Source organism: Lissotriton vulgaris, chromosome 2_1 (genome assembly GCF_964263255.1).
Source record: "Lissotriton vulgaris chromosome 2_1, aLisVul1.2, whole genome shotgun sequence".
In the NCBI taxonomy this organism is placed as follows: domain Eukaryota; kingdom Metazoa; phylum Chordata; class Amphibia; order Caudata; family Salamandridae; genus Lissotriton; species Lissotriton vulgaris.
Genome location: NC_141687.1, coordinates 599,928,913 through 599,952,492, shown reverse-complemented (window position 1 = coordinate 599,952,492; position 23,580 = coordinate 599,928,913). Strand labels below are relative to the sequence as shown.

General features: G+C 44.7%; 1 protein-coding gene across 6 annotated transcripts in view; it reads left to right on the top strand.

Moving 5' to 3' along the window:
* The window catches only part of ADGRB2 (adhesion G protein-coupled receptor B2), a 1,127,991-nt gene that overhangs the window by 881,949 nt on the left and 222,462 nt on the right, over nt 1-23,580 (top strand). For all 6 annotated transcript variants that reach the window (XM_086955647.1, XM_086955646.1, XM_086955645.1 and 3 more), the window contains one exon: nt 16,081-16,184. In XM_086955647.1, coding sequence (XP_086811773.1) covers nt 16,081-16,184 — 104 coding nt within the window. The remainder of the gene's footprint in view (nt 1-16,080; nt 16,185-23,580) is intronic.

The following is a 23,580-nucleotide window of genomic DNA, read 5'->3' as shown; positions in this document are numbered from 1 at the left end:
ATGACAAAAGCCATCATCATCATCAATACCCCATCATAGATTTCATCTTCAAATCGTCTGGTGGTGACCTTGCTGTTGACCTGGCCATCAAAGAATTCCTTGTCTCCAACCACCAAGACCCCTCTTAAAACCGAAGAATGCCTTCAACGAAAATGTCCTCATCATCAGGGTTAGAGGGAAAAGGCTTTGGTCTTTCTCACCCCCGCCAGTTTCCGAGACACACAAATCAATAGTTATGCAAAATAAAGGACATTTATGTTAATTAAAAGATAAATGGAACCAGAAATGTCCCTATAAAGGGTTGTACCTCTCAGAAGAAAGGTGGATAAACCAAAATGTGCTACAAACCTAAAAAAGATGAACCATGCCTCCCATCACAGCCAAAACGCTAATTTCTTCTCTGACACCAGTGATATAAATACTACTTTATAGGTGAAAGTGCATCACAATTCAAAAAATGTCCAACATCTAAAGCAGCACGAATTTCCTCCGTAGTCTTGATTAAGACAGTTTCAGTGCCATGGCATGTACGGAAGCCAAATTGGCTATGATCTAGAACATCATTATTCAAGATATGAGTGGAAAGTTCGTTTTATTAAACAAAAACAGGCTCCAACATTCCTAATAAGTATTCACTAAGTAGGTAGCAAATTACGACTCAATTCAGTTGACTACAATCACAGGGAAGGTGAGCTGCAAAAGTAATCAGGTCACCATGTCTGTGATTGATTTTCTATTGAGTAAACTTTTTTTTAAAGCAGCAGTGTTCCTTGAAAATAAGATTCTCCTGGACCGCCCCCTACTCTTTAACAAACGTTCTTTTACATTCACAAACGGGAAAGGGATCCCTTCCATTTTGTGAATGGGTTATCACCTCCTTTGATGTGTCAGTAAATTTTTTTTAAATCTCAGAATATGTTTCATTAGGATTTTACAATGTATCAGTACATTTTTAATGCTTTGTGACCAGATTTCAGTTACAAAACATTGATACATAAATACCAATTAAGTATTTGAAAGAGCGCCGACATCATTCCCCTGTCACATACCGAATGAGTACCCATTCAAAATCCTTTTTCAGGAGTCAGAAATGGTTCTTTGGTTTCTAAAATGGAATTAGTAGATACCAAACATGTTTTAATGTCAACAAAAGTCCAATCTGAGTGTTTGTGACCATTGAAATGCATATTTTAGCTGGCACTTGGTAGACATAAAGTAGATAGGCTTGCATCGCACCATTACTAAGAAAACTTCCCTTCCTCATATATGTTAAGTGGCCACTTGGAAGGTACTATTCAAGCCAAATTATGCAGCTAGTAGCCTGGTTCATGCTGAGGAAGCAATTGTGCTTTGTGTAGAAGGCTTTGAATGTACTCTGACATTCACCCTTAACTGTGCTGTTCTTTTAAGTCAGATTTTATGTGAAAAACCAGTCGGAGAACCTTATTTTGTACGTGTCACCGGTTGATGAGTTGTGGAGGCCAGTGTATAGTTTAACTTAATGGAATTCTATCTAATGTACTGTGAGGCAGAAGTCAAAAGTACCTTCTTTAGCAAAAATCCTTTTGTACAAAGTCTACGAATTCTAGTTCACTTAAAGCACATGAACTGCTTTCAGAGTTCGGCTCGTTAATTTTCTGTCTGCAGTCATATTTGAATTAACTCCTCTGCTGCATTGCTTGGCAAAAAAATCTCAATCATGCTGGTGGACATCTCTGCACAGTGAGAAATAACACCTTTGGTAGTGGTGGGGCCGAAAAAAGAACTCTGGAGTAAATTATGCTGTTGGTTGAATTCAATGGTAGAATTTCCTCCATTAGATATGGGTGCTAGAAATTTATCTACCAAGTGGGAGTACATTGTTTAGTAACTGCATATAATATTCTTCCTGCCATAGGGTTGTTTTCCATTATATTATATTTTATAATTAGTTCAAACCCCTTTCTCGCTAAAATGTTGGCAGATCAGACAAACTTGATGAGACCGCCATTTATAGCAGTATTAAGCGAAGCCTTAGGGGAGCCAGTAACGAAGTTGGAGGAGACTTTGCTGCAGTGGCATCCACCGATCTACAGTTTTTACTTGCTGCACTAAGGGCCAGATAAGGAACTTGTACAGTTTAGAAAGCTCATAAATCTAAGCAATATATTGCATGGGATCCTGAAATTCTTGTTTAAAAGCTTGTCTCTGGTTTCCTTATTACAGTTGAAGTTGGGACATCTCTAGTTACATATAATACCAGAATGAAGTATCTCCTCAACTGTAAATAGTTATTACAGTTGAGTTATAATGCCTGGTGCAAGAACCAGCAGCCAAGGTGATAGAAATGTTGGCCAAGGAGCATCATTACAGATCAACTTCAAAAATGAGAGTGAGACTTGAAATTTCCTTAGTTTTTAAACTCAACATTAATGTTGTCATGTTATGTTTTGTTATATTGATTTGTATACTGCTGTAATCACCTGAGAGGGTATCCAGGTGCTTGGGCAATTGTGTAGCAGTGTTGTTCCCAATGTGCTCATAAGAAGAGCTAGGTTTCAGCTTCTTCCAGAACTCAAAAAGTTAGGAGGAGGCTCTGATATGTTGAGAGAGGTTGCTCCATGTCTTGGGTGCGGTGTAGGAGAATGAGCGACCTTCAGTTTTGCTTTTGCGAATGCAGGGAATGTGTGTGTGTAAGAATGGGGCTGATGGTAGGTGTCTGGTGCTTTGGTAAAAGTGTATGCGGCTGTTCATATATTTTGGTCCTGTGTTGTGAAGGGCTTTGTATGTGTGATTAAGAAGTTTGAATTGGCTACGCTTGTGAATGGGAAGCCAGTGAAGCATCTTGAGGTGTGGTGTGATGTGGGTGCAGTGTGGAAGGATGAGTATGAGTCTGGCAGTGGTATTCTGGATGGGCTGAAGTCTGTGTAGGGGTTGTTTAGATATTCTAGTGTAGAGAGTGCTGCCATAGTCCTGAGTGCTTGCAAGACGGTCTGTCTAGTGTTCTGAGGCAACCATTTGAAGACCTTTTGTAGCATGCATAGTATGTGGAAGCAGGAGGTACACACTGCGTTGACTTGAGTCGTCATGTTGAGCTTTTCGTCTATGATGATCCCTAGATTTTTGTGTGGTCTGTGGGTGTATGTCCTAGTTCTGACGACCACCAGGTGGAGTCCCAGGGGGAGGTCTCATTGCTGAAGACCAGTACATCCGTCTTCTCGGAGTTGAGGTGCAGGCAGTTGGTTCACATCCAGTCTGTTACCATGGTAATAGACTTGAATGGCTGAAGGGGCAAACTATCCCAGACTTTGGCCGTCCTAGTACAATGGGCGCAATCAGATGGGACCCAGATGGCCAAAATGGAAGACCTTGACCCATTACAGCAAGTTCTGCTGAGCTGGGTAACTGAATAATCTTTTGTATTATAATTCCAATATGGAAGAGACAGTCCAGAATATCAAAAGGATAAGTCTTTATTATTTGAGTAATCCCATTTGGTTCCTAAAAGGGAAAAAAACAATTTCCAGAAACCAGCCAACAAGTGTTTCACCTCCTCCCAGCGCGCAGACCTGGGGCTTTATCAAGACTGACAATATGCAATACATTTTAAGGAACCTAAACACCATTTGAACCCACATTTTGTATTTCCATTGGCATAGAGGCCAAAGAGAAGAAAACCAGAACATCCCAAGACAGAAAACTACATGAACCCAACATAAAAGGAAACAGGTGAGAGGAAGTCCTGAGGCAGACTGTGTTATGGGAAAGAGTTGCGAGTCGGCTGTTCGAGGGAGGGGCAGCAGCAGAGCTCACTTTGAGCATTTCGGTGGGCCGTTGAGTAAGTGTGCATGTGGAGGAGTTGCGCTCCAGCCTTTTGAGTTGCTGTGTGCACATTAGCCCTTGGCCTCATATGGTGGTTTAGAGCGCAGCCGTACACACACTGCCAGTGCGCTGCACTTTTTACTCTGCCTTTATTGTATTTTGGTTCTTTTAGTTCGCTGTATCCCCTGTTTTTAACTCACCGCTTTTGTGTGGGCTCAAGTCTCCTTACTTGCACATAATTTCTGGAACACTCACCGCTATTTGGCGGGTCCGGGTCCCGGGGTGGATTTCTGTGGGCGCCATTTTAGATTGGGTGAGTACTACATCCTGCGGGCGCCATCTTGGAGCGTCCCCACGCTCGAGCTGCCCTTTGAGACGCCTATTTAAGGCGGACTCGTGCGCCTCCTTTTGTGATCATTTGCTGCATTAGCGCAGGTCGCGCTGCCAGTGCGCTGCACTTTTTACTCTGCCTTTATTGTATTTTGGTTCTTTTAGTTCGCTGTATCCCCTGTTTTTAACTCACCGCTTTTGTGTGGGCTCAAGTCCCCTTACTTGCACATAATTTCTGGAACGCTCACCGCTATTTGGCGGGAGCGGGTCCCGGAGTGGATTTTCTGTGGGCGCCATTTTAGATTGGGTGAGTACTACTTCCTGCGGGCGCCATCTTGGAGCGTCCCCACGCTCGAGCTGCCCTTTGAGACGCCTAATTAAAGTCACCCTCTCCCGCGCAGCGGGAACGCGCAGTGGGACGCCGTCGCTTAGCCGGAGTCGTGCCAGAGTCCTGCCCGTCTGCGCTCGTCCGCGTCGAGGTAGCGGGTGCGGGCTCAGGACTCTGGCTTCCTGCCTTCATACCACCATGTATATTACCGCGCCGATCAGGTACAACCGCGCCGATCTCCTTTCTATTAGGGACGGTCTTTTGGCTTGTACTTATGATCCGTTGTTCCCACTTTCGGGACCTTATGACTGTCTTTGTGGCAGTTTCTCTCTGGATTCCCCCACCGGGGTGCGCTCTATTGAAAGAACTACCCTAGGTACTCGTATTGACAACACTGAGCGAGCACTTAGTATATGGAGCCTCAATGTGAGATCATTGGTCAAGCACCATCAGTCCCTTCGTGACATGATAGATAAGGACTCACCTGACCTCATTTTTCTCACTGAGACATGGTTACAGGACGCCGACTCTGCCATAATAAATCTGTCTTTTCCTTCCACCTATACGGTATTTACTTTGAACCGCACGTCTAGGGGAGGTGGCATAGCCATGGCGACAAAATCTTGCTTTCCGGCTGATTGGAAAGCTCTTGATCTTTTAAGGTTACTGTCAGTCATCAGTTCACTCTTAGTGGCCTGCTTATTTATCGTCCTCCAGGGAATGACACTGTCTTCAAGGCCGCTCTCGCTGATGTGGTCAGCTCGTTAGCTCTTAGATGCGCTAACTTTAACATCGTAGGTGATCTGAATATACATCTTGATCAGACGTCATCTTTACCCATCAGCTCTTTGATAGCGGACCTTGAAGCCATGCAACTGAACCAACTAGTCACTGCCCCCACCCATATAGGAGGTCATATCCTTGACCCCTTCTTTACCACCTTGGCTCGGGCTAGGGCATCTGACCCGATGGTGGTGGGTTGGACCGATCATCTGTTGGTTAAAGTGTCATGTCCCCTGGATGACCCACAACTTAAACCTGTGGACAGACTGACCCTTAAAAGAAACTGGCGTAAGCTCAAACTGGAGGAGTTTGTCAAAATCTTGGAGGCGCAGCCCCTGGGCAACCTGCCGAATGTGGAACAGGGATATGAACAGTTTTGTAACTGGGTCCTTACTGCCCTTGATTCTCTTATACCAATGCGCTGGTCGAAATGTCACGCTAAAACGCGCAGCCCATGGTATAATGAGACGCTTGCCGAGCTCAAGAGAACATGCCGGCAAGCTGAGAGGGCGTGGAGGAAATCCTTTGATCCCACATTAAAATCGCTGTATTTCACCCAGCTTAAGATCTATCACAGAGCTATCTGTCAAACCCGGGCTGCATATTATGCCTCTGAGTTTTCAAACAGCCCTAACCCATCTAAATTAATATTTAAGGTACTCAAAGATCTGATGGGAAAACGGGCCACCGCGCTAGAAATCTGCACGGACTCTCACTGTGAAAGCTTGGCATCCTTTTTCGTGGAGAAGGTGCAGGCAATCTACCGAGGGTTTATGCCATCTGTGCCCGGTGTTGAGCCCAGTGTTGAGAGGGCTTTGGTCTGCGAAACCCTGTCCTCCCTGCCTGCGTTGTCGGTTGAGGCTTTTGATACTCTGAGCCTTAAAATTAAATCTGGCTCTCCCCTAGATCCGTTGAAGCCAGAGCTAATTACACTTCTCCCGCCCCTATGTCGTGAGCCCATATTGGACTTGATTAATCTCTCACTCGCTGAGGGCGTGGTTCCTGCCTCCTGGAAGCAAGCAGTGGTCAGCCCCATTTTGAAGAAGCCTAATCTCGACCCTCTGCTACCTGAGAACTACCGCCCCATCTCCCTCCTGCCCTGGACCGCCAAGGTCACTGAGGCACACGTGAACTCCATCTTGTCTGCCCATCTTTCCCGCAATAATATTCTTGACGAGAGCCAGAATGGTTTTCGCGCACAACACAGCACCGAAACTGCTCTGCTCTTTATGAGCGAACACTTACGTTCGGTGCTGGATGCGGGGCAGACAGCGGCGCTCCTCTTGTTAGACCTGAGCGCCGCGCTCGACACGGTGTCTCATGACATTTTGGTGAGGCGGCTGGAGGAAGTGGGAATTGAGGGGAAGGCTCTTCAATGGTTCCGCTCTTTCCTCTCGGACCGGTTTTTTAAAGTGGCCATTCCACCTGGTCAGTCCTCTTTCCATCCTTTGGGACTGGGAGTCCCTCAGGGCTCTGCGTTGAGCCCCACTTTGTTCAACTTGTATGTGAAACCGCTGGCTGCTGTCGTTAGACAAAGTGGCTTAACCATGACATCGTATGCCGACGACACGCAGCTGGCGGTGACACTCAGTGGGGACCCTGAGGTGACTGCTCCCAGGTTCCGCGCAGGGCTTATAGCCGTGGCGAACTGGATGCGTATTAACTGCTTACAGTTAAATGCCAAGAAAACCGAAGTCCTAATCCTAGGGAAGTAGGCGGAACTTTGGGGAGATCAGTGGTGGCCTCCTGAATTGGGGGTGACCCCCATCCCAGCGGCCGAAGTGAAGAACTTGGGGGTTTGGCTGGATTCCAACCTCTCTTTTACCAGCCACACAAAGAAGATTGCAGCTACCTGCTATGGTATTCTGCGAGGACTGAGACCAATCCTCAAATTCTTTGACCCCCCTACTCGGCAACTGGTGGTCCAAGCCTCTATTCTTTCTCGGCTGGACTATGGGAGTGCTCTGCTGCTTGGTGTAAATCAGGCCGAGGCCACCAGACTACAGAGGGTGCAGAATGCCGCTGCACGGGCCATTGTTGGCCTCCCAAGACGTTGTTCTGTCTCTGCAGTTCTGACCTCCCTTCACTGGCTGCCGGTCAGACAGAGAATCAAATTCAAGGCTCTCTGTCTGACATTTAAGATTCTGAAACTCTCCTCTCCTCCTGCACTTGCGGGTCTTGTTTCCCCTTATGTCCCCACGCGGTCTCTCAGGTCGGAATCTCTTCATCTGGCGATTACGCCTAGGTTCAGACTGAGTAGGATAGGTGGTCGTTCGTTTCGAGTTTTGGCGGCCGGATTATGGAACTCCCTTCCTGTCCATATTCGTGCCCTTAACAGCCTGACTCTCTTCAGACGTGCTATAAAAACTTATTTGTTCACCTCTGTTGACTGATCTCTTCTCTCTCCAGCGGCGATTTGTTGTGTTGTGGTACTTGATCAGGCGCCAGGACGCCCCTTCGCTGGGGCAGCTGTGCGCTGAATAAAAGTTATTAACATAACATAACATAACAGATGTCGTCTGGAAACTTAGGGTGTAGTTTACTGTGACAGCTTCGAATGCAGCTCCCAGCTGGTAAACGGCTGCAAATTCAGCATTGACTTCTCCTTGACAGGAGTGTGGGAAGTTTCTTTTTTCAGTTATTTGGCAATTAATGCTGATCCTATAAGCACGATGATTCATACACCTTATTTCCGTAACTAGTCCAATGAAAGCTTTGCCTGTTCCAGACAAGGCTTGGACCAATGTGGGAATGGACATCATAGTACCTATCAATGTGGTTAAAGAAAGTTGCAGATATGGAATTGTGCTTATGGTCCTCTAATACCTCAGAAGTCATTAAATTCCTGCAATCTGTATTCATGTGAGAAGGGACTCCAGAGGAGTTAAAAACAGATAACAGGGTTCAATTTACGTCTGGTGATTTTGAGGAGGTCCTATCGCATTGGGGTGTTAAACATAACAAAACATCTTTGCACCACCCTTGCAGCAATGGTCTAGTAGACAGGTGTAATAGAGTTATGAAAGACATCATTTAGTTACCCATTGCTAGCAAGTTGGAGTGGGACAAAGAAATTGACGATTTACAGTGGGCAATTCACATCACTCCCAAAGAGACTTACAGGACTGTCTCAGTTTACCCTTCTCAAAGATTGCAAGCCTGCTACTAAATTGGTTGGTCCGTGGATGGGTGGTTCTAAGGTGAAGAAGAATTTGTCATCAGTAAAGTTGTCTAGCAAGATGGCATAAAAGTAGAAGTATGCATGTTGTACAAAACCAGAGTGAGCACATACTTCACTCATTAAACCAGGTGATGTGGTCAGAGCTCGGCTGCCAGTCCAAATTCTCTCAACCTAAGAAAGTTATTCTGGCCAAGGATCGAGTGGTCATGTTAGTGGATAACAAGAAGTGGAATAAAGAGAAGTTGTATCTCCAGTGGGGTAGTGGTGCATGTAGGTGTGGTAGTGTGAGAAGTGATGGTGTGAGAAGTGGCGTTCTTCAGGTCAGTCCCAAATGAATGTCTTATGGCACGAGAAACTTGAGGACACCCTGTGAAAGGAAAAAAACCTATAAAGCTTAGTGACTATGTGTACCTTTCCTTGTTTGGTCGGAATATACTTAAGGATACTTTGTGCGTTTTTCCAAAGATGGCTTCCTGTTTCAGAGTTATCTTATTTATTTTGTTTTTTACTTTATTGCGAAAAGGGGAGATGGGTTGAATTGGATTCCATTAGTGGAATCAGAATGTGAAGAGGGAATGACATTGATCAAACTGACCAGCAGTTGGCACTGTGCTTCTGCTCTGTCAGTTGCTGTATTCACTCTTACAATTAAACATATGGAAAAAGCACCTTGTTTGGGTACAGTCTGTTTCCCCATAGATTATCATTGAACCTTCAAAATAACTCCTCTCATAAAGGTTGTTTGGCTCCTCCAGAAGTGCTAGCTCTGAGAACAGATATTAATCACAGTCTCAGAATATTGAAACCAAACCTACTAAAGGTGAATGATAAAGTCTCCTCAAGGCACCGGCCCTTTATTGGCCTTTCACATTCTGTGAACGCACCACATACAAGACTTTCACGCCACCAGCCATGGACCCAATCTAACACATTGGTGCACTCACATCAACATACCACCGCCATTCAAGAACCTATCACATTCATAAGTCACAGAACAAGATCACCAATCAAACCAACTCTCACCCAATCATCAACTAACCTTCATACATACACAGCACAAAGATACCTCTTCACACAGAAGGCCAGGCCTGGTAACGCTTGAAGCATCAATAACCTTCACAAATGCAAAACAAATGTGCCTACATTTTAACTACCTGTCAAGTATCCACCTCTGTTGACATTCTGAGCATTAACATACTGCTGCCTAGTGATCCTTTACTAACTGCTCCCATGACAGCCCATGAGGGTCAGAAAGACATGACTTTTAGGGCACTCATTGTGCTAAATTCAACTCCTTCCAGTTTGTGGATGAAACTTCAGGGTGTCCAAGGATGCCCTACAAGGCCCACAATCCTCGAACTGAGTGAGCATATCTACAGTTGAAACTAAAGGCAGGCATGCTGAAGAAGACTGCCTACGTACCCTGAAGAACACGTCCTAAACTCTGAAGATCATTAGTTTTTGACATATAGGGTAGTCAGTAAGAACTTGGCATATGTCACATCCTCCTTTGTGTGCCGTGCTGTGACTGTAATTCACCAGTCATACAGCAAACTGAACATCTACTATATTCTAATGGAGGATGAATATTTCACCCATATGTGTAGCATGTAGAATTCTCTGTAATTTATTTATTTATTTATAGTCTTGTAGCGCGCCTGAATCAGCCCCGAAGGGGTATCTCCGCGCGTAGCTTCTGTGTGAGTTGAGCAAACTATATTGAGGGGGTGACAGAGAGAAAGGCCAAATTAATCCTGTGTGAACAAGAAGGTTTTTAGTTTCTTCCTAAAGGAAAAAAGGTTGGAGATTTGCCTCAACTGAGGTGGAAGAGAGTTCCACAACAAGGGGCCTTTAAGGGAGGGTGCTCGGCCACCCTGTCTCGCTCTGGTAACCTTAGGTACATGTAGTAACATAGTGTTGCTGGAACGCAGAGCACGTCCGGGAGAATAGGGAAAAAAAATCTCTTTTAGGTATTTGGGACCAGACCCATAGATGCACTTATGCATAATGCAGCAGAGTTTGAAATGTATTCGCTGTTGCACTGGAGGCCAATGAAGGTGGGAAAGGAGAGGACGGGAAGGGGTACGGGGAGGGGCATTCAGGATGAGTCTTGCCGCGGTGTTCTGCACCACCTGCAGTCTACGTAGTTGTTCAAGATTGGCGGAAATGAGTAGACTATTACAATAGTCCACCCGTCCTAGGACTAGTGCCTGTACCAGCGTTTTCCTATAGATGTTAGGTAGGAAAGGGAAGATACGCCGTAGAAGACCAATTGTACGGAAACATGTTCCCGTGACCTGGCTGACATGATCTTTCATGATCAGAGTTTGGTCTAGGCGCACCCCCAGATTTTTGATAGTCTGTTTGGGCGCTGGGACAGGTCCTAGCTCAAGTGGCCACCAATCCGGCGACCAGAGCAGGGTGGCCCCTCCAAACATGTATTGTGTGTTTGTAAAGCCCAGATATCCCCTGGGAGGGTATCCTGCCACTGACGGAGGAAGTAGCAGGGCAGATCCATTGACTCACCTAATCGAAGAGCCAAGTGTTCAGCTTTGTGTAGAATTCAGTAATTTTAGAGGCAGCACAGATGTGTAGGGCAGGTCATTCATCCTTCTGAAGCAAGGTAGAAAATGTCACAATTACCTCTTCTGGTGCTGTTTTTTGTCCTGGAGTTACGAGTTTTATATAGCGTGAACTAGACCCGAGGGTATCAGAGCTCTTTTACATGAGCACCAGTTGTGTTACAGACAGACACATTAATTTATGTTAGGCACAGGAAGACTGAGGGATTTGCCCAGAATCACAGGATATTGAGCGTCCCTGCCGAGACTCGAATCCAGTTCCCCAGCTTTGAGGTCAAACCACTCTAGGCATTAGGCCAAATCCTCTCTGTTTATTCATGGAATGTGTGCAAGTGCTGACTGAGCAAAGGTGCCTGGAAGGTTTCTGAAATGTGAGGCAGTTTTGAGGTATGCTGGGCCAGTGCTCTTTTAATATGTGTATCAGGAATTTGAAAGAATATGTGGACTGGGAGCCAGTGAAACTCTTCAATGTGTGGGGTGTGTGTGCGTTGTGGGAGGTTGAGTGGAAGGCTGGTTGCTGCTTTCTATATGAGTTAGAGTCATCTGCTTAGTTGAGTGAGGGAGTAATTCAGTATTGGGGAGAGTTGATGAAAATAAGGTGATAGCATTTGTAACTGTACTACTTTAACTATCTGCCTTTACCTATGCGATATCCCTATCAAAGCACACCTAAACTAAGCTTTTCCTATCTGTTCATGTCTGTATCCTGTTCAAAGTCTTGACTAATCCTGTATACTCGCCAAGTGAATATTTACTAATGCCTTTTGTTGCTAGCTACCTGGAGCTCAAGAACATGTTTCTTTCATGCACTTTCAGCACACTCACTGTGCTAAATCCAACTCTTTCCAGTGTGTAGATGCAAGTGGGGAGTGTCCAAGACTGCCTTGCAAGGCCCACAGTCCTTTAACTGAGTGAACATATCTACCTCTGAAACTAAGGCAACATGGTGGGGGAGACTGCCTAAGTCCTCTAAAACACTTCAAAAACTACTAAAGGCTTTACTTTTGTCTACACAGGATACTCCATGACAGCATGGCTTATGGTTATATATAGTTATGTGCAGTGTGGTGACTATATTGCACTTGCCATTCAGTAAGCAGAACACCCCCTACGTTCTCACAGTGGATAAAGGAGTCAAGCAGGCCATAAGCAAGACCCTGATGTTCCAGTGTGCAAGAAAACAATTTCTACGGCTGCTTGCCTAGTGAAATAGTGGCCAATGGAAAGTATGTATCCATGCACAGCCATTAAAAGTGTATATCACGGCAGATCCACCTCAGTCAGTTTTCTAATACTTCCCTTTTGTATGGTACAACATAAAACAAGTAAGAAAACACAGGGCTTGCTGAGATGGGCACTGGGGACAGTAACCACAACTCTCCTGCCTCTTTTCTTACTTAGCGCAGATTCTGCAACACCAACATGGCTGAGTCTTTTTGGCTGTTGCAGAAATGTGGTTGGTAAAGTTTTGATCCTGCAGTCTTGTCACATCCTCCACAGCATATGAAGTGGAGGCAGCTGCTTCTGTAGCAGTAGGACTTTCAATGATGCTCAAGTGAAAGTTAAGGAAAGACATGGGTCTTTCCGTTGTGGTCTGACGATAAACAGTATATGCATTGTATGTTGCCATCTGGATCAGGTGGATAAACAGTTTCTGATACTATGTGAGAGTTTTACGACTCATATTGACTAGCTAAAGATCCTGGTCTTTTGTATTTACTTTGTCCATGTACTTGTTGTAATTAAGTATACAGATGGGCTTGTGAACATAGGTAGGCATTTTGACCCCAAACTGTGACTGGGGAACTGTTCTCATCATAAATTGTAGTGAGGTTGTGCACATCACGCCTATCAAAGAACTTGACTATGAACAGTTTTTTGGGATGCAGCGAAATGCTCTGAGACTATTGGAGCTTCTTACAAACAAGCTCCTGCAGGAAACCCTTTGCAGCGGCAAGAAACTGTACAGCATGCCACAGTGCCACTTTTGCAGAGCTCACTGAAAAGCTCTACTCCTGTATAGATGTTGTCCACGTAAAGGTTATAATTCTTATAAAGGAGTCGCTGGACAACTTCTATACAATCTTTCCCATGACGTCTAGCGTCAGAGGGCAACCTACAGTGTTTGAGTGGAGTCCTTCCCTGTACACACTCTCAAGCTGTAACATAGCCAGTACAGCTCTCACACAGCTTGTACAACTTGATGCCATTGCAAGCTCTTTTGCTAACAATGTTCTGCCTGAACAGCAGCCGCCCTTTGTATGGGATCAAGGACTCATCAATGGTTATATTCTGTCCAGGATTTTAAATCTCTGGAAACCTAGCAGGCAAATGTTCCCCGGCAGGCCGAACTTTGAACAACCTGTCATCATCTGGATGGTCCAGGGCAATGCAGCAGAAGTGTCATTGAAATGTGGCATATGCTACAATGGCATTAACTGATCTCTGCTCATGTACAGTGTGAAAAAGGGTGTTGCCCAAACCTTGTGAGTAGACCAGTAGGACTGCAAGCATGGTTTGGGCACTAAACCAATTTTGAGTTTAAGGCCCAACTGTGTCTTTAACTCCTCAAGTGAATTGGGAGTCCACTTGTGTGCCTTAGAATGAGGCCCTAGAGTACCTCCATGCTGCCTCGGAAATTATTTTGGTCGCAAATGTATTTGCTGCACCATTTCCTCAAAGAAGCCAATATCCAAAAAGGGTGCACGTAGTCAATTGGCAAAAAAATTGCTGTATCAACTTTACATCCATCTTCACAAGTGAACGGGAGAATTTAGGGCTTCATCAAATTGGGAGGCTGCCAAAAGAGCACTCCGTCTTTGCATGCCACTGCATGTGCCTGCTCTCTGGGTTGGCCTAAGCTAATAAAGTCAATCTGCTGCACAGATTGCGCTTGTGAAGGTACATCACGACTGCCATCATCATGTTCCTCAGAATAGCTGGAAGAAGAGTCGTCGGATGAAATTCTGTCAACTGAAAAGTTACTTCAATATTCTGCTGCATTTTCATGTCATTGAGATGCTGTCTCCGTATTTGATCCTGTCTCTGAGCCATCCTCCATAACTTAAGTTAGGGACTGGCCTCCAGTCATCCACTGACACATCATCTCTGCTGACTGACTAAAACGTTCCTTCTGAAACACTGTGCCACTAAGGTAGAAGTATTTTTTTAAATAAGCCGCTCGGTGGGTGCGTCTGTGAGAAGTGTGCAGCAGTAAATAAGCAGGAAGGACTTATCTTTTTCATTGAAACTGCAGGTTCTCCAAAGGCACTAAATAAGTATTACTTCACCTTGCCACATACCCAATACCTCAGCATACCTTTGTCATGGCTCGTGCAAAACTTTACGGCTGGGGGAGTTGCTGGATGATTGCCAGTATAAAAGTAATTTTCCGGAGCCAAAAAATCTACCTTTGATCTCCAGAAGCACACATTCAGGTAGTAGCCCCTGCAACTATGTGCGCAGGTCTACTCCTTGTGAAAACTCACATTGCTATCACTAGGGTCACTGGAATTGCGCGGCAGGAGAACACCAAATTATGTGACAGGGTTCACTTAATTATACACCAAAAAAAGGCAAATTATGCTGCATAATCCCAGGTGCACAGGTAGATCGCGTATGGATGGGAAAGAACAGCAGTCGAGCCTCTAAATTTGCTCACACTTCTTGAACACTAAAGGAATGGACCAAGCACCGCGACAAAAGCTGTGTTACAACACATTGGCACGCAAAATGAAATACAGTTTGCAAGCTAATTTCACAATGAATAAAAATACACTTTTAATGAATACTGGGTCTCGCAAATGCAAAGTTTTAGCTGTGTTTAATAGAACTGGTATAATAGGCTTGGCAGTAGTAGTCTTTGGTCAGCTTATATTTTCAAACTTCACATTTCATATGTCAGCAGAGCTTTATTCTTGTTTTCTTTTCCCCTGCTTGTGCACAACGCTCAAGATGCAGGTAGTTATATGGCCTTGATAGCACTGTAACACTTATAAAATCTATTAATTTCTACTCATGTTGTTCTTGGAGAGGATGGGGTTACAAGTGTGAACAAAATTGAAAGCCACTTCCTTTGGCTGAATGGACATGTTTGTATTATCAGTGTGTAATGGTTTCTGTTGTTGTGCATAATGCGGGAAAATTCAATAGATGTAAAGTCATATGCTCATATAAAGTGTTTTCTGTTTTACCGATGAGTAGGGAAGTGTAACTTTTATGTCAGTCCACAGTGACTGCACAGTTTTTCGTCTCAAAGTGTATTAAAAGTCTCCTTTTGGGAGATGAGCCAGACATTTCTACGGCTCTCCTTTGAAGCAGACTTCACGCTAAAGCTTTCTTTGAACAGAATTTAGAATACTTTCAGGTTCCTTCTCTTGTGATAAATTGAGCAGTCTTTATTGCAAATTCTCTTTATTTCTCGCTTGCTGTGTGCTGGACTATAAACACTGCTGGCTTTTGATTTAATTTAGGGTTCAATTTTCTGCTGCCAATAATGTTGCCTTTTTTGTATTATGCATTTTGAATTGATTCACTAACCATTGCTTTTTTCCTTCTGTATTGATTTCCAACTTTAAATAAACCCTTAATGTTTTGTACTTTGAACTTTGTCTTGTGCGGATTTTCCTATACAGATTTTCTCATGAAATGTATTTGAGTTTTAAATGAATTTTATGTTAGGTCTTTCATCTTTAAAGACTCACACAGAGCCCATATCCAGCAATCGGCCCCTTTGATGTAAAAACTACTGATACAGGTGTGAGAGAGGCTGCTCGTTGGTAATGAAGAGATGTTGATACCGATACCAGAAATCCAAAATAAAAGAATCCTTATATTTTAGAAGTTGCATTTCGCACAATGATTTGAAGTGTTTCTACTCAACAGCAACAGGCGTTAGAAAAATATCCCTTAAAGAAGGTTTTCCTAGATATTTAATTTACTGTCAAACAATTTCTAACAACATCCGACTAAGAAAGATGCTCACACTGGAAAAAAAGTAATTATTTATATCAGGCTTTCAATTTCCCTTTATAAATGGTATATGGTAACCATGCCTGCCTTGTCTTTATTTGCAGGCCCTGGATCCCTCTGGTTCACCTTCTGTACCCCTCATGATTGGTTGCGCTGTATCCTGTATGGCCTTACTGATTTTGCTTGCCGTCTATGCTGCATTTTGGAGGTTGGTACATCAATTGAGAATCTATCTCTCCTTAATAGTATTTAGAGTTAAAAACAATGGCACACATTTTTTTAAGCAGCATATGTTGAAATGAGACTTATGGACCACCTCCTCAAATACACCTAAAATAAACAGGGAAGGGAGTTAGGAATGGGTTATTGTAAGGAGGTCTGCTTTAAGGAAGCGTTTTTTCCAGAAAATACATTTGCTTATCATATATATGAAGGGAAATTGGAAACTGGGGACTCAGTGCACAACCTATGTATGTCATACAAATTGAGTAAGTACTTCTTGAAGTACAAAAATAATTTAGCAAATAGTAAATTAATCCAAGCACATATTTGATTCTTGATCTGCTATATTTTAGCCTACAATCAAATATATTTTTAGCCAGCAATGCAGTAGGGGCTCCTGAAAGGAGTGCTGCGGGCCAGTGGGGCAGGTGGGGTAGGGTGGGGTGGGGGTAGTAAACTCCGGCATACAGCCGAATGGAGGTAAGTACATAAATAAACAAATAAAACAAATTACATTGCACACACTGCAACGTCAAATGTGAGAAAATTTGAATTCACTTTATAATTTGCAAGCAAGAAAAATGGATTAAAGTCACTTATGAACACATGGGATGGGGTAGTACTCCTCATTCTGCAGGCTTCTGATCTGGCATGTCTTGCCCTAAAGATGACCACAAGCAAGATCGCATAAAACCAAGCTATAAAGGTGGAGGCCAAACCACCCATAAACAACCTCACAGAATTGGAGGATGAATTTCCTGCTTTGTTATGTCATTCTCTCTGAAGTTAGTAAATAGTGGAAGAGTGAACCTGGTTTGGCAGTTCGGGCAGGACAGTTCTTGTTGGGGCAGTACTGTTTACAAGCATTCCTCCCATCACCTTTTGTGTGTTTGTTGTTGTGGGAAGTGCCTCTTTTGGACATGGTTATCTCCCACTTTTTCTCTGGAAAATTATGTAATTTTGACTGGAAGGGCACAGGGTTCCTGCCAACCAGTTCCCCTGTGCCAGAATCTCTATCCCTAAACTGTACCTTTGGTTTCCCAATTGGCACAACTTCAGTACCCCTTGTAGGTTGCTAGTAAATGGCACACCAGGTACCTAGGGCATTGGCACTGAAGAGGAGCCCCAAGGGTAGCATCACAAATTGTGCCACCCTATGGTTCCCTCATCAAGGCATGCACATTGCCATCGCAGACTGTGTGTCTTCGTGCAGACAAAACCAAAGAGTCGACATGGCACACATCCCATGCTTCCAAACCCTTAATGGGATGTAGGTAAGAACCCCCTATAGCAGGACTTGTAGCCCTAAGGCAGTATGCACTATATCTCCTGTGAGGACATACCAGCATGAGTGGATATGCCTCTACAATATCGATGTTGATTCCTGGATATTGTAAGTGAACAGGGAAAACATAGAGAATACATGGACTGGACACTCATAATTATGAGTTCCCCAGCTCCATGATGGCATCACTGTTCTTTGAGATGTTTGGTATCAAACATCTCATCGTAATAAACCTGCACTGATTCCTGTCTCAGATTTATTACAAATTGCTCACAGAGGACCCCTTAGAGCGGTCCCCTGAAACCTACCAACCCTTAGTGTGGGCGCTGACAGGTCTAAGCTAGCCTGTCACCACCAGACAGAGTTCTGACCTCATGGGGACGAGCACCAGCGAACTCAGAGGTTAAGAACAAAGCCTGTCCTGGACGAAGGTGTTTACACTTTCCCCCGGTCTGGAGTGCCATCTGTGGTGGAAAGCCTTAAAGGCCATGATGCCTTTGAAATTTCACCCCAGCCTCTCCTACTAGAAGGAGCTGGCTTCCCATCCTGTTCTCACCCCCTTTGGCGGGAAGACAGGCAGGAAAACATAGAAAGAATAAGAGGTGTGCCCGCCTCTGTCAACTCTACCCCTCAGGTGCTGGAGGCGAGGTGTAGCACATTTTCCAGTGCCCTACATCTTGAAGATGGAGAAACTTCGACAATCACTGCAAGGGTTATGTCCCCCTCACATGGTAGGTGAGCAAAATAGAGGCTATAGACACCCCAAGTAAGGGGACCATTGGCCACTACCCATCACTCCCTTGTAAACATCCCTAAATGTAGTATTTAAGTGACATTCACAGACCCTTAACTTAGATTCCATGGATTCAAGAAGAAGACAACGAAGAAACGCTATAGGACAGAGAACTGCAAACCTCGTGGTGGACTTTTGGCGCAAACTCCTGCCTGCAGCCATAGAAATCGACAATCGCCATCGTCTCGTCGCTCTGTGGCCTCTACAAACCCTGGAGGGTCACCACCACTTCGCGAATCGCCAAAGAGCTCCCTTTAGATAGAGGTACAATCTCCCTGCAACCACAAGTCTCCAAAAACAGCAAAGTCCAGTCCAGAGACATCCAGCTCCCCAGCCCAACCTATGTTTCTGAGTGCCCTCCGAATGTACACTTGCTCTGGAGGGTCAGCTCATCCCCTACACCAAATCTTGAGGTCTCAGGACCCACCGGAGCTGCAAGTCATCAACATAAGGGGTAACCACACAATGTATTACATTTTCCACATTACTCTTTTTATCCTTCCATAGGAAATGTATTGTGTGTAATTGTGCATCACTATGATTATTGCATTTTACTGTCATTTATCATATTGTGAAAAGTATTAACCTCATACCAAAGTTATTGGTCTAAATATTGATATAAAAAGAAGTACTATTTTATAATTACTCCTGACTTCATTCCTTGAGTGTGTGTAATCATGTATTGCCTTGGTATGTGCAACAAATGTTTAGCACTTTCCTCTGATAAGCTAACTGATCACCCACACTATCCCGGTTAGTCTTATCTACTTTTGTTTTTGTAAACCAATTAGGGTCTGCTCAGCCTCTCTGCACAGTGTACCCCATTGTGGTGCACTATATAGAGATGTGGGTTTCCTACAGTTGTTAGTAAACAGTAGCCTGAAGCAAGGCATTGCTTACTAGTATTTTCTGGCTGAAGGTTTTTCAGACCTTAAATTCAAACCGGAATTGTGCACAACAACTAGAATCCTACTGTGAACGATAAGGTTTAACAACCAGTGCAACATGTTTTTGTTTGCAATGGATTTGTTTGCTATAGGTCAATACATAATTTAACATCCAACAGTTTATATGCTGTTGTTTTCTTTTTGCCTAGTCCTTTTAAGGCAGAAGTAAAGCATGAATACTTAAAATCCAAACACACACTCGTTTGTTATATTCATTGATTGATTGAGGGATGGGCTGGTATTTGTAACTAACCACACACATAAGAACAGTCATCATGGCGCTAGTATCCACATCTCCTGCTTTCGTATTGTCACTGATTTGATCTATTTTACATTTTGCTATAAAATATTCCTGTCTGATTGCCCCATTCTGTAACTGATCGCTTTTCAAGATTACCCCACAGGGACTCCCATTGACCATAGTTTGATCCATTTCTGTCACGGGCACAAGGCCCAGCCACACGAGTGGGATAGCATATTTATCAGAACAGGTGGAGGAACGCTAGGTGGAAGGAATTGTTGAGATCCCTGCAGATTCCAGAAGTTGAAAAGGAAAATGTGTGATTTTAGGCCAAGTTTGAGGTTTCATGGCATTGTGGGTAAGAAACCATCTTGGGAACCATTCAAGCACACTACCCTTGACTCCACTGGACATCTAGTTTTAGGAAATGTCTGGTTTTGTTAGGTTTCTGAGTGTGGCCGTCTAGACATGTCCCAAATACCGCCACTACACGATTGCTCATTTCTCCTTGTTTCATCTTGGGGCCTTTTGTGTTTGCGACACACATGAGGTACCGTTTTTATCAGGGCAAATGGGTAACACTGGATATTGGGAAAGTTGTGATTTCCCACAGATTCTTGAACTTTTCCTCACAGAAATAAGCAAGCTGCATGATTTTAGGCAACGTTTGCTGTTTGCAGGGCATTGTGGGTAAGAAAACACCATGGTATTCATGGAAGTCACACCACCCTGGAGTCCCATGTGTTTCTATTCTTCAAAAGGGCTGAGCTTAGTTGGTTTTCTTGGGCAGCCCTGTATAGCACCATTCACCATAGCAAGTAGTGAGAAATCTGGAATGTGATTGAGACTTCTAGTTGCAGATTTCGTTCCTTTTGAATTATCTTGCAGCATCAGATTGGATCTGGAAAACTTCTTCTCGAGCAGTACCTCTGCTATGTGGCTGGTAGCGTTGAACTGCTCCATGTGGCGTCGCTTGCATTATCCGCACCAGAAGTGAAATGTGCATTGCCTATATTGGCTTCACCCCAGCACGCTGACATCAATTTTTTCCTTTCCGCGCCAGTCAGCGCAGTTCCAGAGAAGAGCCACCCCTTTTGGAGTGGGAGGGGTTCCTGGACCATGATGAATAGCAGCCTTAGGATGCAACCATGGTGACAAACGTCTTGACAGAAGTACTTCAACTGGGAGTATCCCCTTCAGGACCGCTTCTTCCATTTAATGAAGCACCTACTGATGTTCTACTTGGGACTTTGTCCAAGCACAACCCAGGGACAACCCAATTGCAAGCTGCCACAGCACCACCCCAGGGGCCCTCAACTTCTTCACGCAACACCCTACCACGGAGAGCTTGGTGGTGCAAGCTTCCACTTCCCACTTAAATCCTGGCACATTCACAACCACCAGAGCAAAGTCAGACCGAGATGAGTCAGAAGAAAGGGTAAGTGCAATTACTTACCTACGCAGGACGCGCAATAGTGCCTTGCCAATCCGGTCCTGAAGAAATCTGGTCCTGATGAAAGCCCTCTGACCCAACTGGGCACCCATATGGCTGAAACATGTCGACCTCTCAACCACCCATTTCTAGACACAGGTGCTATAGATCAGTAGCCCTTCTATTCACGCACCACAATTCTTTTTATTCTTGCCCCACCCCATACTAAATAAATTTGAACCAGTGGCAAATAGGTAATTTTAAGTTCACTTCACTCTCACCATCTCCACTCCTGATCACCATCCCTGATCACTACTGCGAATAACCAGTTGGTCTTCCTCCTGGTGGAGCAAAGCACAGATAAGACCCAATGATGATGCTTTATACGTAAGAAACAAAAGCGGACAACCAAGATATACCGCTACTACGAGTAATACATGAATGAGGGTTTTTTAGATGGTAAGACCCCAGACCGTGGTAAAAACAGGACACGTGATCCATTCTCCCCAGATCAATTGACATTCCCAACCACACCACCAGATCGGGAAACCAAGAGGCTGGACAACGTAGGCAAGAAGATGTTTTTTTACACCAGCCTGGCACTGCGGTCCATGAACAGCGGGTGCCTTTTCGGCTGCTTTTCTTACTCTGTGAGACACAGTTACGTAGGTGGAGGCCTGGGCCAGGCAGTTGCTGATCGGAAAGATGCTGCTTAGTTCACGATTCAATGTAAACTGGACACCACTGACTCACTGGGCAGAGGGATTTTGTGCACCGTGGCCTTACAGCACCATGCCTGAGTGAGGATTATGAGTCCCAGCGAGAAAGCATACGTTTCAACAAAATTAAATAAAGATAATAATACACTTAATGAGTCTACACTGTTTTAATCACAATGTAGATTAAACCAGGATATAGTATCCAACATTACTCATTTTTGAAAGGTTGAATAGTGCCCCTGGGAGTACGGGAGGAGTGTTAAGGTGAGGATAGTGCAGGTAGGGGATGGTGACAAAAATCTTGAACAATTGTGAATCAATTATGGCATAAGGACAATAATAAATCCAAATGAATCACTTAAACAAACACATGCCCCATTTAATACATTAATGTAATAGTCTCAAGTGTGGGGCTGGAGTATAAAGGACGGTTGTCGACGTTTCGACCCACTGATATGCAGGAATTAGTTGAAGCCTTGCGACGGGGTCTTCATCAGGACTGGTCCTCATTAATCGGTGCTCATCTGCAGTTAACATTGAAGGAAAACTCGCTGTCAAAAGGTTGGAATCATCTTGGTGCGTTAGGGCTGAAATCCTAAGCTGGCCCGGGGACGCTGGGCAATTGGTGATCAGACGAGCTGTGAACACGCCGGTTTGACTTTAACGCCGGTTCGACTCTGAATCCGCGGGCGACTCCTGAATCAAATTACAGCGCCTCGCCTTCAACTTGGGGATGACCATTATCTATTTCCATTTCCCGAAGAACTCGTCTGTTACAGTTACAGCGCTGGAGCAGCAGGGATACGGCCAGGTCCTTGAGCTTGTTCCAATCCGCCTTTCACTTTTTTGTGGCCATGGAAGGGGCTTCCAGCTGTATCTATCCTCTCCCAGTTAAAGCAGCGCACAACATTCTCAGCCTCTGTGTTGCCCAGTACGCGGTACACTCAGACCCTGTGGGTTGAGCATCCAATGGTTGGGCTAGTCCACCTCCCCCTCCCCGAGGCAGCTGCAGCATCCAAAGTCTCTGCCCTCTTACCATCATGGACTCCTAGTAGGGGGCCTTATCCGCCATCACCTGCCCCACTAGCGTTCTATAATGTCTGACTGGTGGACTCTGCAGATCGTCCAAATAGGCTATTCCATTCCCTTTGTGACTACCCCTCGTGCCATGCCACCTGCTCATGACAGAATGACGGAGGACCACCAATCCCTTTTCTGCCAGGAAGTATGGCTCTCTTGGTCAAGCGAGCGCTAGAGAGGGTGCCGATTCCAGATTTAGTCCTTGATTGCTTTTCTTGCTACTTTCTGGTAGATGGATGGGGACCCTGTGTCCTATCCTAGACCTGCGCCCTCTCAATTTCTTCCTCAAGAAGGAGGTCAAAATAGTCACACTCACCCAGTTCCTTTCTGCTCTGGCCCCGGAAGTTTGAATGGTAGCATTGACTTGCAGGATGCATACTTCCACATTTTTGTCCTGCCTGCCCACACTCATTACCTGCGGTTCAAGGTGGGCTGTGCGCACTTTCAGTTCACTCTGCTCCCTTTTGGCCTTTGGAGCACCCATCTTGTTTTCACCAAGGTTATGGCAGTAGTTGCAGCTCATCTGCAGAGACTTGGGGAGCCAGTCTTTCCCCTAGCTCGATGAATGGCTGTTGAAGGCAGACTCGCCCCAAGCTGTTGTCTCCCACCTCCAGACTACGGCAGAACTCTTACATTTGCTGAGGTTCACTATCAACGTTCTGTTCTGGACATGGTGCAGTATCGGGCTGCTCCTTCCGAACGACAAGTCTAGGATATTCAGGCTATGATACCGATGTTTCAAACTCTATCCTGGATTTCATTGAGACTGACTTGAGGATGTTGGGACTCATGACCTCCTGCAACCTGTTTGTGACACATGCCCACTGGCATATGCAGAATCTGCAGTGGGACCTGAAGTTCCAGTGGTCGCAGCATCAGGCAAAT